Genomic DNA, 13,775 nt, shown 5'->3' on the forward strand with positions numbered 1-13,775 from the left:
TTTTTTTTTTTTTTTGAGACACAGTCTCGCTTTGTCACCCAGGCTAGAGTGCAGTCGTGCAGTCTCGGCTCACTGCAAGCTCTGCCTCCAGGGTTCACACCATTCTCCTGCCTCAGCCTCCCGAGTAGCTGGGACTACAGGCGCCCGCCACCAGGCCCGGCTCATTTTTTGTATTTTTTGTAGTGATGGAGTTTCACCATGTTAGCCAGGATGGTCTCGATCTCCTGACCTCATGATCTGCCTGCCTCGGCCTCCCAAAGTGCTGGTATTACAGGCGTGAGCCACTGTGCCCGGTCATTTTACCTAAACTTTTCTAAGAAAATGTACCTTTGGAATAATTTCAGAGTTGGAAAATGTCAACCAAAGACTAATTTTTTTCACCCCGAAAATATGGAGAAACTAAGAGTCTTTGTTTTATAATACAAAAGTTTATTTTGGGACTTTGAATTGAGACTATTAAATTCTAACATAGATAACATTTGTTAGTTAAATTCTTGATTATTTGGATTTCCCCAATGTGGAATGGGGCTGGGCTGACATTTAATCATTGTGCTATTCTTAGGGGGAAATGGCTATAATAAGCAATTTAATCATAAATAGAATTATGGGAGGGGACTGTTGTCCGATCTCAATACCATGTAGAAAGTTAACTGCTTGGGACTATACTTGATATACCAATTCGAATATTATTCTCATTTTTTTATTAAGTTAGGGAGCATTCATTAGGCAACCCTTAATTTATTTTTCATTTGTTCTTTCCTTTTGTTGAGACAGAGTCTCACTCTGTCACCTGGGCTGGAGTGCAGTGGCATAGCACTTTCTCAGCTCACCGCAGCCTCAACCTCCCGGACTCAAGCGATCCTCCCACCTCAGTCTCCTGAGTAGCTAGAACTACAGACGTGCACCGCCACACCCAGCTGATTTTTGTATTTTAGGTAGAGACAGGGTCCTGCCATTTTGCCCAGACTGGTCTCAAACTCCTGGGCTCAAGTGATCCTCTTGCCTCAGCCCCCAAAAGTGCTGGGATTACAGGCATGAGCCACTCTACTGGCCTCCTTCTTTTTCCTTTGATCTATTCTTAGAATTTATACTTATTTAAAGATATTCTCTAATTTACATGTATACTAATTTAGGCAGGTCTTTACTCTTGTCCTTCATTTAGTCTAAATTAATAAGATCACATTGTGGTCAACGCAGATCTTTGCCAGAACAAGACTGGGCTATTAAAACTCAGCAAAATCGTATGGTGTTTGTAATGAAGCCATAGGAATAAATATTTTAAGGAGTTTGAGTTTTTTAATGAATAAAGAAAGAAGTTTATATTCAAATTATTGCAGTATTACCTATAATATTAAATAAACTCTAGTATCTCTATCAACTGTGTTACACACAGGGAGTTATTTTATAATCTTGACTTTTTGTAGGCTAGTTAGGGGAACAAGACTAATATACATGAAACTGTTAGAGAATAGTTTGAAATCGGGTACTAAATTGTGAAGATGACAAGGAGAACTAGAGTACGTGTAAGAGTAAAACTTGGCAGGGAAGATATACTGGACAATGAGTGTGAATTAGGGCTCTCATTTATTCAGTGTTTTCAGAGCATGCTCCTGTTCTCATTGATAACATTGGTGTCCTTTCCATCTTGGAGATAAAAAGATCAGTCTACCCATTATAACTCAATAAAAGCCAGTTCTGAGACTAAGTTGCTAGAAACTTGAAGATTGTTCTATTAATCCAAACATAAAGTTAATAGAGACTCAGATCAGGGTGGCAGCAACTGAAATGGGGTTGATACAAAAGCTGTTGAAGGAAAAATGAAATGGACCTGGTGATTAGGCAGAGGAGGCAAAGATGACCACAGAGATGTTGAGCCAGAGAAAGAGTGGAGAGGGATTGGCATTGCCAGAAGTTGGGAGAGGAGAAATTTTAGAGTAAAGCTGATTTTTCAACTTTTGGAATTTGGAGCCTTAGGGGAGGGAAGCTAGATGGCCATCAATACAAAGACCCCAACATGAAAGCAGTAATCTGAAATACAGCAAAGACCCAAGACCTGGGCATCAGCTTAGTGCCCTGTAGCCAGGGGCCAGGAGGAAGAGGAATGACTGTGATGAAGAGAGTGTGGTGAAGGGGTAAAGCCAGGACAGTGGGGAGCAGCGAAGATCGGATGGTCAGCAGCCAAGCAAAGCCTTCTTTCCAATTGGAGAGACTCACAGATATGTGAAGGCAGGGGTTGGAGGGATTTTGGTAGTTGCCACCAGTGATGGTTCCTAATTAGACTTCCGTAACCAGACATCATCATGGCTGTTCCACTAGTAACCAGCCTGTGTGTTTCCATCCTTCAGGTGGTATTGGAATGCTATGTAAGAAAGGACTTGGTCTACACCAAAGCCAATCCAACGTTTCATCATTGGAAGGTCGATAATAGGAAGTTTGGACTTACTTTCCAAAGCCCTGCTGATGCCCGAGCCTTTGACAGGGGAGTAAGGAAAGCAATCGAAGATCTTATAGAAGGTATTGAACTTGTCACTGCATTCTTAGTGGGACTATGGAAATGTTCCAAATTCTTTTTAATTCCAATAGTCTGCCATCATATATTTGTGGTTTATTAGTGGGAGGGTTTGGGGCCAGGTCAGTAGATGCCAAAACTTTTGGAATATCCAAGAAGAGTAATTAAAGTGATAATGCAGGCAAAAGGAGATGGGTTTCAGAGTAAGGAGTAATCCCAATTGATTTTTGGACTCTGCTGTGAAAAAACAAACAGGCAGGTTCTGGAATTCCATGTGCATATATTTTTGACTGCTTTCACCTTGTCCTGACTATTGAAACGGCTTTGGTCTGGTCTGTCTTGGCTCAGAAGTAGAGTATGGATTCTGGCGGGCCCAGACGGCTCCTGGCCTACCCACTGTCCTCCTGTAATCAGAGGCCCAGGGTGTACGGCTGCCACTGAAAAGGAAAGGGATCTGTGACCTCTGGAGCCCTGGTTCGGTTTAGGCCTTGGTCTCTGGGTAAGTGAGTAGTAGGCATTGTGTTACATCTGATCATGGCCTGGAGGGCCCTTGGGCAGTGAGTTCTCATAGTGGACTTGGCTAGAGTCCACAGATGCAAACACAAAAATTCTCCACTGCAGCACATCCAGATATCAAATCAGAGCATTAAAGAAGCCATAGACAGGGCACTGTGAAGAAAGAAATATCAAGCAAGGCATATTAATGCCAAATTCAGATCTTGGGGAAATTAATCACCAAAGAATATGTGTTTCATTTGCTTAAGAAATAAAAGTGTTCTGAAGTCATTTTCTTCATTGTGGATTTGGGGGAAGAGAAAAAAAGCCAGTCTTAAAAGACAAATTACCTAACATTATAATCAGTAGTAAGACAAGTCTAGCTAGAACATGAACCCATAAACAACTATGAGATAGCCAAAAGAGATGATAAAACCAGTGTTCAAATTATAGGTCTGACATAAGTAGCAAATATTTAAAATGTTATTAAACATAGCTTTTTCATGTTTAGAGAAAAAACAGCTCCTATATTATTGATAGACGTTCGCATTGTGTCCATGTACTTAATTACACCACATTTCATTCTCCTACTTGTAATTTTTTTCTCTATATACATTCTATCTAGCTTTTTTTCCACCAGTTTTCCTTGAACATTGGTTTAATGGAGTAATTCAGAGTAGAGAGAACTCTTGAAAGACCAGTAGGAGTTGCAAAGAATATATTATGGAACTGTTTTTTTTTCTCCTGCAGTCTCTTATTGGAAATTTAAGTATTTCTCATCATTTCTGATCAGTTCTGTTAATTTCAATTTCATGTAATAGCAAAATGTTTTCTTTTTCTTTTTTCTTTTTTTTTTGAGACGGAGTCTCACTCTGTTGCTCAGACTGGAGTGCAGTGGTGTGATCTCGGCTCATTGCAACCTCCATCTCCCAGGTTCAAGTGATCCTCATGCCTCAGCCTCCCCAGTAGCTAAGATTACAGGCGTCCACCACCACACCCAGCTAATTTTTGTATTTTTAGTAGAGACAGGGTTTCACTGTATTGGCCAGGCTGGTCTCGAACTCCTGACCTTGTGATCTGCCCACCTCAGCCTCCCAAAGTGCTGGGATTACAGGCATGAGCCACCTCGCCCAGGCAACAAAGTTTTTTTTTTTTTTTTTTTTTTTTTTTTTTGATGGGTACAGTAGTTTTCTGCTTTCTGTCTATCTCTCATGTGGGTCTGTGTAGTGCAGTTGTGGTCTCTGTATCTTCATGTTCTATCTTTGCAAGCTCTGCTCCCGGGTTTTAACGTCATTTTCTTCCTGCCTGAGGTCTCCTCAAGTAGCTGGGTATCTACAGTGTTCGCTCCGCGTCACCGTTTTTCGCCCGCGCTCGCCAGCTCCGCTTTTTTCTTTTTTTGTATGTTAGTTAGGACTGGGTGGTTTCATCTGTGTTTATGCTCTTATGCGTATGAGTCTCTGATCGTCGCTGACCGGTCATTGATCTCCGCTCATTCCTCTCGCCTCGGTCCAAACTTGCTTCGCGGACATCTCATCGCAGGCCTTGGCCGATGTCCAACCTTTACCTGCGTCTTTTCGGCCTAAATGCATATTTTAAAAGATCTAACCAAGAAAAGGAAAAGAGAGAGAATAAATTTCCCTTTTGGTATATCTGTCACTGATGCAATTTTAAATACGTTCTTCTTTTGGCCAATTAAGTTGATCCATGCATTATCATCTGCTATTCAGGGTGCTGGGGGGAAGTAGGGCAGTTGTACCTGATTCGCATACCAAAATGAAGAAAAAGGTGAACAAGTAAATACATTGAACTTTAAAGTCCAGTTGGTTCCATGATGGAATAAGGAGGGTTTTCTAGCAAGAGCTGTAATTTTGACTTGGAAAAACAAAGCAAACTCACTGATGCCTTGGTATTGCAAGAGAAAACCCCCTTGCACAGGTGTCCCCTTAGAAGGGAGCCCACAATTTGGGATTTAGAAATAGAATATCTCAATTCAGAACTGGACACAACAATACAAGCTATTGAGCTAAAATGCCTTCATTGGTAGATGAAAAGACCAGAGGCGCTAAGTACAGTTTACACAGTGAGATTGTGGCAGGTCTCACTTAAGAGGTTCCCCGTCCAGTGCTTTTCGCACTACACAGCTGGGACCTCAGGGTCACTACAGAGGCTGGGCTCGATGCATGTCCCTCAGAGGAGCGGGCAGCCTCTCCCCTCCTCCACGGTGCCTCTCTGTGTGCTTATTCTGTAGCAGCCAGTGCAGAAGTTTGAGAGATTAATTGGGAACAACAGCAGGCAAAGTTAATTTAGGGAGCATCCTGGTAAAAATCAATTAAAGAAAAGTAAATTAAAAGCACTCAATTCCCAGGTAACTTACTTCTACTGGTAATTCACATGCAAAAAGAATGGAATGTGGTTTTATTAAAATATCCTTTTTTAAAGGGTTGGATTTGATGTATCCTCTTGGGAAACACTTTTATGACATTTTGTCTTTTAGGTTCAACAACATCATCTTCCACCATCCATAATGAAGCTGAGCTTGGAGATGATGACGTTTTTACAGTAAGTTTCCTTTGTCCTTTGCTTTCCAGATTAGTTGTTGAATAATCAGAAAGGTTTTGTTTAAGGGCATGAGGCACACTTTGCAATGTGGCGCTTGCTGTTGCTGTTTGGACGGCTCAGAGTGATCTCTGTCTTACTACAATTTTTCTTGAGCTGGGTCTGTCCCTGTTGCTCACGCTGCAGTGTCATCTGCCACACAGCACAGCAGTGTCAGCTCTCTCAGGTCTGTCCAAGGTTCTTAAAGTCTTTGCTCAGATTTAGGATGACTAGCTGCCCTGGTTTGCCCAAGTCTGTCCTGGTTTCAGCACAGAATGTCCCTAGTCCTGGGGAACACCTCAATCCCAGAACACGCTTCCCTCCCTGGCATCAAAGGGGAAAGCCAGCACTCTTTCCTGATGAGTAATTAAACATCTGATAAGAAAGGCCTGAAGGCTGACTTAAGGTTAGGCCCAAATGTGCTAACGCAGGAAAGGGCTTAGCTGTTTTGACACAGCTTGAGTTAATGGGATGTAACTGGAAGCAGAATGATTTCTCAGCTTGCTGCTTCAATTAAATCCTGTGCTTCTAGAAGTTAATTAACAAATAGTTCATTGCCTGCCTGCTGTGTGCTTAGAGCAGCAAGTTACGCTGGACAGCATTTTCTTTCTTTCCTATTTATTTATTTATTTTCAAAAATGGGATTTCGCTGTGCTGCCTAGACCGGTCTTGAACTCCTGGGCTCAAGCCATCCTCCAACTTCAGCCTCCCAAAGTGCTGGGATTGCAGGTTTATAGGCTTGAGCCACCACACCCAGCCTGGACAGCATTTTCAAATTCTGGGCCTTCACCCACAATAAGAAATATATGTATGTTGTGACCCAGGACACATATGTCAATAGATATCTAAACCAAATCATATTTCATCCTCTGCATTCTGATTTTTTTCTGTTTCATTTTCTTCCATTTTTTATTATAAAACTTTTCAAGCACACAGAAAACTGTAAAGTGCAGTGAATGCCTGCATACCCTACACCTAACATTGAGCAGCTGTAACATTTGGGCACATTTGCTTGATCTGTGCAAGAGTGTGCTTAAACACACACAAATATTTTTGTTGTTGATCCGTTTGAAAGTAAGTCACCTCTCACACTTTAGCATGTATCCCCTGAAGTTCACAAAGGAATTTCAGGGCAGTGAAACTACTCTGTATGTCACTGTAATGGCAGATGCATGTCATTATACATTTGTCCAAACCTGTAGCATGTATAACACCTGAATCCTAATGTAAACCGTAGCCTTTGGGTGATAGTGATGTGTCAGTGTACTTCATCGATTGTCACAAATGTACCACTGTGGTGGTGGTGTTGATAATGGGAGACTTTGCATGTGTGGGGACAGGGGAAATCTCTACTTTCCACTCAGTTTTGCTGTGAAACTAAAACTGCTCCCAAAAAAAATCTAATAAAAATAATTTATAAAAGAAATAAGGCATTTTCCTGCATAAACATACCACCATTACTATCCCTTAGAAAATTAATAAGAATTTCGTAGTGTCATCTAATATCTACTTCATAGTTCCCCAGTTGTCCCAGGAGTGTCTTTTGTAAGCTGGTTTTTATTTTATATTTTAATATATTGGGTGCAACCCATTAAACTTTCTTCCATTGTACTCATGGTTTGCAACTGGTGATTTGAAAAACCATTGCTTTGGGAATACAAAGGTATGTAAGCCATGGCTCCAACCCTCAAAGAGATCACAAGATGTTTTGCAGAAATGAGACTGACCCATGAGAGGCTTACAGACTGTGAAAAGTAGTCTGGTTGAGAGATGAAGGAGGGGCGTGGGATCAAAAAAGTCCTTGCTGGGGGTGAGGCTGGACTGAACCTCTCAGTTGCATTTGAATGGGGGTTCAGGAAGGGGCTTCAGGACCTGGGAGCCATATGGGCAAAGGTGGAAGCAGGGGTGTGCATGGTGTGTAGCCTGAGCATTGACGACCCAATCTGACTTGAACTGAGTGTGCCGAGGGGGTTTCAGGAAATGAACTCAGTTGTCCTTCCTTGGATTGGCTGGTGTGTTGTGGCTCCAAACAGGCTTCCTATAGTGCTCCAAGCAGATCCTCTCAACAGTTGGCATGTTGCTTACATCTGTTCCTTTGTCGCATTTTGAGAGACAAACAACAGCAGGTGGGTTAAAGGTGGCTTCCTGTGCTCCAGAGCAAGCCTGTCATTCGCAGCTGCTTCCCAGCTACCTGCCAGAAGTGATTTATAGAATCAGAAGAGGGTGAGAGGGAAAGGGATGATGGAAGCCAGAATCCCTCCTGGTTTTGTCCTTTAATCCACAGGGGATCCATGTGCTACTCTAGGCTAACACCAAATGCCTGGAAGAAAGTTTAGAAGCAGCCCTGCTGCTTCCAGGCACTTGCATACTCACTGGAGAAGGAGCACCACTTAATTTATTGTATTCTGTATAGACCGTGGTGTCTGTGATCAATTGCCTTCATTCCATTTGTTTACAAACAAGGACCTATTAACAATTGTACCTCCTTTCCCTAGAAAAGCCCAGTCATTAGGCCATTGACTCTTAGGAACACATTCCATGGGAAAATGGGTCATTGGGACTTACAAACCAGGTCCCCCTTCCTTTATGAGCACCCTGTCGTTAGATTTTCTGTCCTGAGGTAATAAAATGTCTGGAACCTAAAAGCCAGGGACATGAGCACTGCTTTAGCTCAGGTGTAGTCTACAGCTTCCCAAAGTGTGGTTGTGTTCTAAAACTTAACTGGTAAGACAGATATTTAGAACTTGGAACTCATTTATCATAGGGTATAAATGAAGATAAGACTCTCCTACAACGTATGATGGATCAGAATGATAACAGTTTTCTGAGGGGACAGCATGTGTGTGGGAAAACCTTTAGTGTTGGAACATGAGGAACCAGGTGTGTAGCTTTTCTGTTTCTGCTGCTGGAGCCAGAGGTTTCCCTCTGTTTCAGGAGATTCCTGTGGCTGAGGAGGAAAACAGGATATTGATACACAAGAGCAAAGCACTCCTTAATATTCTACATTAACAAAGCCTGCAGGAAGAGGCATCCCCAGCCGCCCTGTGGAGTGGCTGTTTGGACTTGGATGCTCACAAAGTATGGCTGTCTCTGCTCACACTTTCCCAGCTCTCATGGTCATCCCTCAGACCAGCTTGTCCTGACCTCTCAGTATGCTAAAACTGTGTTGCACTCCTCGGAAGCAAATGCTCTGCTGCCCGTTGCCTGCACTATTGCCTCTGCAGTCTTCCCGTGCCGCACCTTTCCATCTCACTGACCCCAGCTTGCTGTGTGATCACATCTTTCCTGCTTGAATTTCCTTCTGAGTTTTGGGCTCTTTATTCCCTTCATGTTTCCTTATATTTGTCCTTAACCAATTATGATTGTTCTTTCTTCTTTAAAATCCCGTAGCACTTGGTATTGTATTCCTCTCCTGCCAGTTGAAAGCCTGCCCTTCCTGTTTTCTTTTCATAATTTATTTGCTGGACGAATGAATCTTCACCTGATTAGATTATAGGCAAGTAATTCATCATGGTAGTCTCTACAATCCAGCAAAGCTTTGCTCTGTAGATGCTCAATAAATAGGTAAAATGAAATGGGTTGGATGAATGTATATAGTATATATAATAATCATAGGTTTTCATATTTTATTCATTTGTATATAATAATCATAGGTTTTCATATTTTATTCATTTGCTTTATTGTTATCCTCAGGGACTATTTAAAGCTAGGTGATTCTGAGGGATTCTTAGGTTTGTGTTGTTTCTTTTAGCTGTGTCTCTGCTCAGTCCACAGTTAGGATCTCAGCCCACAGTGCCATCACTCATGATAAGCCTGCTAAGGCATCTTCTTGCCCTCCCATCAGCCTCTCCCTTACAGCAGGGTTCCTTCCCAGCCCCTCTGCTCTGTGGGGAACCTCAATTGCAGAGGTGAATCCAATTGAGCACAAACACCTAAGAGGCAAGGGTGTACCCCGGCATTAAATATGGGTGCATCACGGCTTTCCCGCATCTGAACCATTTGGTACAAACTTACAAGTTGAATAATGCAAAGAATGTAAAACAACAAGAACAAAAAATTTCAGCATTCCGTGTTGGGGAGTTTTTTGGCGTTGCCAAGAGTTAGCATACTGTTGTTGGTGCCTCTTCCAGACAGCTTTTCTTTTACTCCAGAGCTGGAGAGACTTGAGAGGCATGGAGTTGAAAGACCTTGAAGTCTGTTTCCCCTGTTGGGTGTCTATAACTGACACGTCTTGAGGAGGCCCAGGTAAACTTGAGCTATGAAAAGTTTAACTCTGTGGATAAGCTGAGCTGGTTTGCTCTCCAGCTTAGGACCAGCTTCTTCCCAGGGCCCTGCAATTGGGGACTGGGTGAGGGTTTGGAGCTGGGCAAGGAGGTAACTGGGGATGGAGCATGGGAGTAGAGAAAAACTGGCTGATTATGGAGAACTGGAGAGGTTTTAGGCTTTCCTCTCCTTTAATGAACAAATTTCTAAATTCCTGTGGGTAGGATTTAGTCCATTAAAACCTGGTGGTTTATTTACTGCTGCAGAATTCTAAAATTGTTTCTAAATTTCATTAGCATCTTCAGATGGACAAGGATAATTTCTAAGTGATCTTGGGAGAATGCGGCTGCAGTATATTCGTACTCGGAGAGCAGGCTCATCTGGAGTCTGTGTCGAGCATTGTTGCTTCAGCTGTCGTTGTGCTGAGTGGCCGGACAATGGCCCTGAATCTGGGGGATTAGGGAAATAGTTGCTTTATAGGAAGATACTTGTGGGTGTATAAATTAGCCAAGTATTCATCTTCCATAATAAAAAGCCCTCAAATAGCATCTACATCTGAAAATCAGGAAGCAAAATCATGACATTTTGAAAACAGAGAGAAATACCAGAAGAAAGAGCCCCACAAGAATTGAAAATGAGTTTCTCTGGGGAGGGAGAAGCTGAGATGGGGCGGGCTGAAACAAGGGGCTACTGTTTGATTCATTAAATAACATATATGCACTGCTTTGATTTTTTAAAAAGAAAGGAAGAATGAGAGGGGGTTTTCGTGGAAGGGTTGCCAAGGGAGGAGTGAGGAGAGACACCTGAGTTCCAGCCATCCTGATTTCCGCCATCTGAGGGTTTAGATAGATTCGAGGGACTCAGCAGAGATGGTGGTCTGTGGCCCTGGGCGCTCCTGGGAGTGGCCGCCACTGTTTTCTCAGCCTCATGTTAGGAAATAGGACATCTACCTGGTAAATAATGGCATATTAGAAGTAGGGTAAGTGACGAGAGTTAGCTGGAAGTGTTTGGCTTGTTGGGAGGCAAGGGTAGCAGTAGATGTACCAAGTGCTTAGAGTTACAGATCTTGGAATTGGAAAGGATTGTGAATTCATCTGCTCCAGCCTTCTTTCTAGCACTGAAGTAGGATTTGCCTCATTTTACAGACACAGTTGCAGAAGCAGCTCAGAGTCAGATGGGTGACTTGCCTAAGATCTCACAACTAGTTCATGGTGGAGGAGCAGCCAACACTATCTCCCAAGCTTTCCAGTTAATCGCTGCTGTTTTTATCTTCCTGGGTTAATAATTGTATAGTTTTTTTTGTTTGTTTGTTTTTTTATGACAGAGTCTTACCCCCATTGCCCAGAATGGAGTGCAGTAGGTTATGATTATGGCTCACTGCAGCTTCAACTTCCTGGGCTCAGGTGATTGTCCCACATCAGCCTCCCAAGTTGCTGGCACATGCCACCACACGACTAATTTTTTTGTATTTTTAATAGAAACAGGGTTTTGTCATGTTGCCCAGGCTGGTCTTAAACTCCTGGGCTCAAGTGATCCACCCATCTCAGCCACCCAAAGTGCTGGGATTATAGGTGTGAGCCACCACGTCTGGCAGCTTTTCTTCTTTTTTCACTTTTTTTTGTTATTTTATTAGATTCAGGGTGTATTTTAGATACATATGCAGGTTTGTTATATGTAAGTATTGCATAATGGTGAGGTTTGTGCTTCTAGCGAACCTATTGCCCAAGTCCTCAAAATAACAATTAGAAGCATGACCATGGGAAACCTCTACCATATATAAGATTTTGATTTTTCTTCCCCCTTCCAAGTTTCTACTGCCACCAAAGTATTTTGTTTCTGGATTTGGGCAGCCCATCTCAACCGGGATTCCTAATTAAGCCCTGGCACCGTCAGACATCCATCGTATATAATTAATTGACTTCTCTCCTCTGCACTTAGAATGGTACCAACTGCATACCATCCTTTGCAGAATTGAGAAGACTCATTCAACAGCGTTTTGTGTGGCACTTAATGCTTTCCCAGAAGCCAGTCGAAAGGGGCTGGTATTTGGGTTATGTTGTGGTGGTGGTGGTGGTGGTTTGTTTTGTTTTTTTTTGTTTTTTTGAGACAGTTTCGCTCTTGTCACCCAGGTTGGAGTGAAGTGGCACGATCTCGGTCACTGCAACCTCCACCTCCTAGGTTCAAGTGATTCTCCTGCCTCTGCCTTCTGAGGAGCTGGAATTACAGGCGCCCACCACCATGCCCAGCTAATTTTTTATTTTTAGTAGAGATGGGGTTTCACCCTGTTGACCAGGCTGGTCCTAAACTCCTGACCTCAGGCGATCCACCTACCTGGACCTCCCAAAGTGCTGGGATTACAGGCATGAGCCACTACACCTGGCCAGGTTATGTTTTGGTTTGTCATTATACCTTATTTCTTCAGGTAGGCAGTATTCCTCCTCATAGGAAAAAATGCCCTGTCCTTTGTAGCAGCATCACCTTCTAGCCATATCTTGCCCCAGCTGGAAAGCTTGGCCCTTCCTCATGCCCTATGCTTGAACCCCTTGACATCCTGTTTATTACAAGCTGCATTCATTTTCTGACTGTCTGGCTATTCAGAGCATTTGTGTCTAATGACATCCCAGCCCCCTCCCATCCACCTCAGGTGTTGTCTACAGCATGGATAGAGCACATAGTTAAAACCAAAGTACTGAGACAATGTTGGTTTTGCCCCAGATGGGCTTTTGGGTATTTGCCAGTTGAGTTTCTTTTCATTCTTAAGTGGAAAAATGAATTTGTTGAATTTTGTACTTATCAAGGTTTCATTTACAGAAGCAAAAGGGCACAGGATACATCATCTTCCTTGTCTTGAAGGTTTTTTCTACCTACTCCATCCCCAACAAACATTAAAGCTGAGGGCAGATCTACCAGTTTTGTAATGAATGGGGTTCATCGACTGGCTTTCTAAGGAGTGTTTTCTTAAAGGTGAGGTAGCGTGTGATCCCTGTGTTTGGAGTCTGAAGAGAGGCCTACATTCTAAACTGGATTCTGCTTTTAGTTAGCTATGCTTTGGACTCAAAACCTTCTTGGGATGGACATATTTCCTTTGAGTCTCCATTCACTGGCCCAAGGGGAAGGGAGGGAAAGGGACAGTGATGTGGAACCATTACTGTCCCTGGCACTTCGCACTGCACTCCTGCATACGTGACTGCATTTGGTCCTCACAGCTACCCTGTGAGTACAGATCGACACTTCCAGTTTTGCAGATAAAGCCACCACAGCTCAGTGAGATGAAGTGACTTGTCCTCAGTTCCACACTGTGCTCTCCCAGAACACGAGCCCGTAAACTGCTTGCTGCCTTTCAGAGAAGCTTAAGAAAAGGAAATAGTTATCCAACTAAGTTTCAGTACGTTTTACATTGTCAGGATACCAGATTCCTTTTATTGCAGAAAAGCTGCCTAAATGATGTGCATTTAAACTGGTGCATTGGCTTAAGACCTCAGCCATCTCTTTGCTCTAGGTCTGAGGTTCCCCTGTCCCTGCTTGAAAGCCTCAGTCTCGTTTTAGAAGATCAGTTGATCAAAAATATTTTCTGGTGTCCTTACCTTTAGAAGTAAGGGATTGGGGCAGAGGAGGGAAGGGGTGACAAGTAAAAGGGAAAATAGTTTGAAAATATAAATTACTTCTACAGAGTTTAGTGAACCTGATCTATGGTGGTTGATGAAGAAAAGCAAAAACGTTTCGGGAGGGCAGCCCTCCAACCCCAGGGAGCAGTGCATCCCATAACTACTGCTGATTGAGACCCATCACTGCGTGGGGTGTCAGAAGAAGGTCTCAGAAGATGGGTGGGGACTCCTTTATCTTCTAAATGACAATAACTCTCAAGCTCACATTATGCTGTAAGAGGAGGATCTTTTTTTTTTTTTTTTTTTTT

At 42.9% G+C, this 13,775-nt stretch overlaps 1 protein-coding gene across 1 annotated transcript in view; it reads left to right on the forward strand.

Annotated features, from left to right (window-relative positions):
- The window catches only part of SPRED2 (sprouty related EVH1 domain containing 2), a 129,030-nt gene that overhangs the window by 97,954 nt on the left and 17,301 nt on the right, over positions 1 to 13,775 (forward strand). Inside the window, exons 3-4 of the mRNA XM_017890042.1 lie at positions 2,346 to 2,514; positions 5,499 to 5,563. Of these exons, the coding sequence (XP_017745531.1) occupies positions 2,346 to 2,514; positions 5,499 to 5,563 (234 nt within the window). The remainder of the gene's footprint in view (positions 1 to 2,345; positions 2,515 to 5,498; positions 5,564 to 13,775) is intronic.

The sequence above is a fragment of the Rhinopithecus bieti genome, unplaced genomic scaffold (genome assembly GCF_001698545.2).
Source record: "Rhinopithecus bieti isolate Rb0 unplaced genomic scaffold, ASM169854v2 scaffold_19018, whole genome shotgun sequence".
Lineage (NCBI taxonomy): Eukaryota > Metazoa > Chordata > Mammalia > Primates > Cercopithecidae > Rhinopithecus > Rhinopithecus bieti.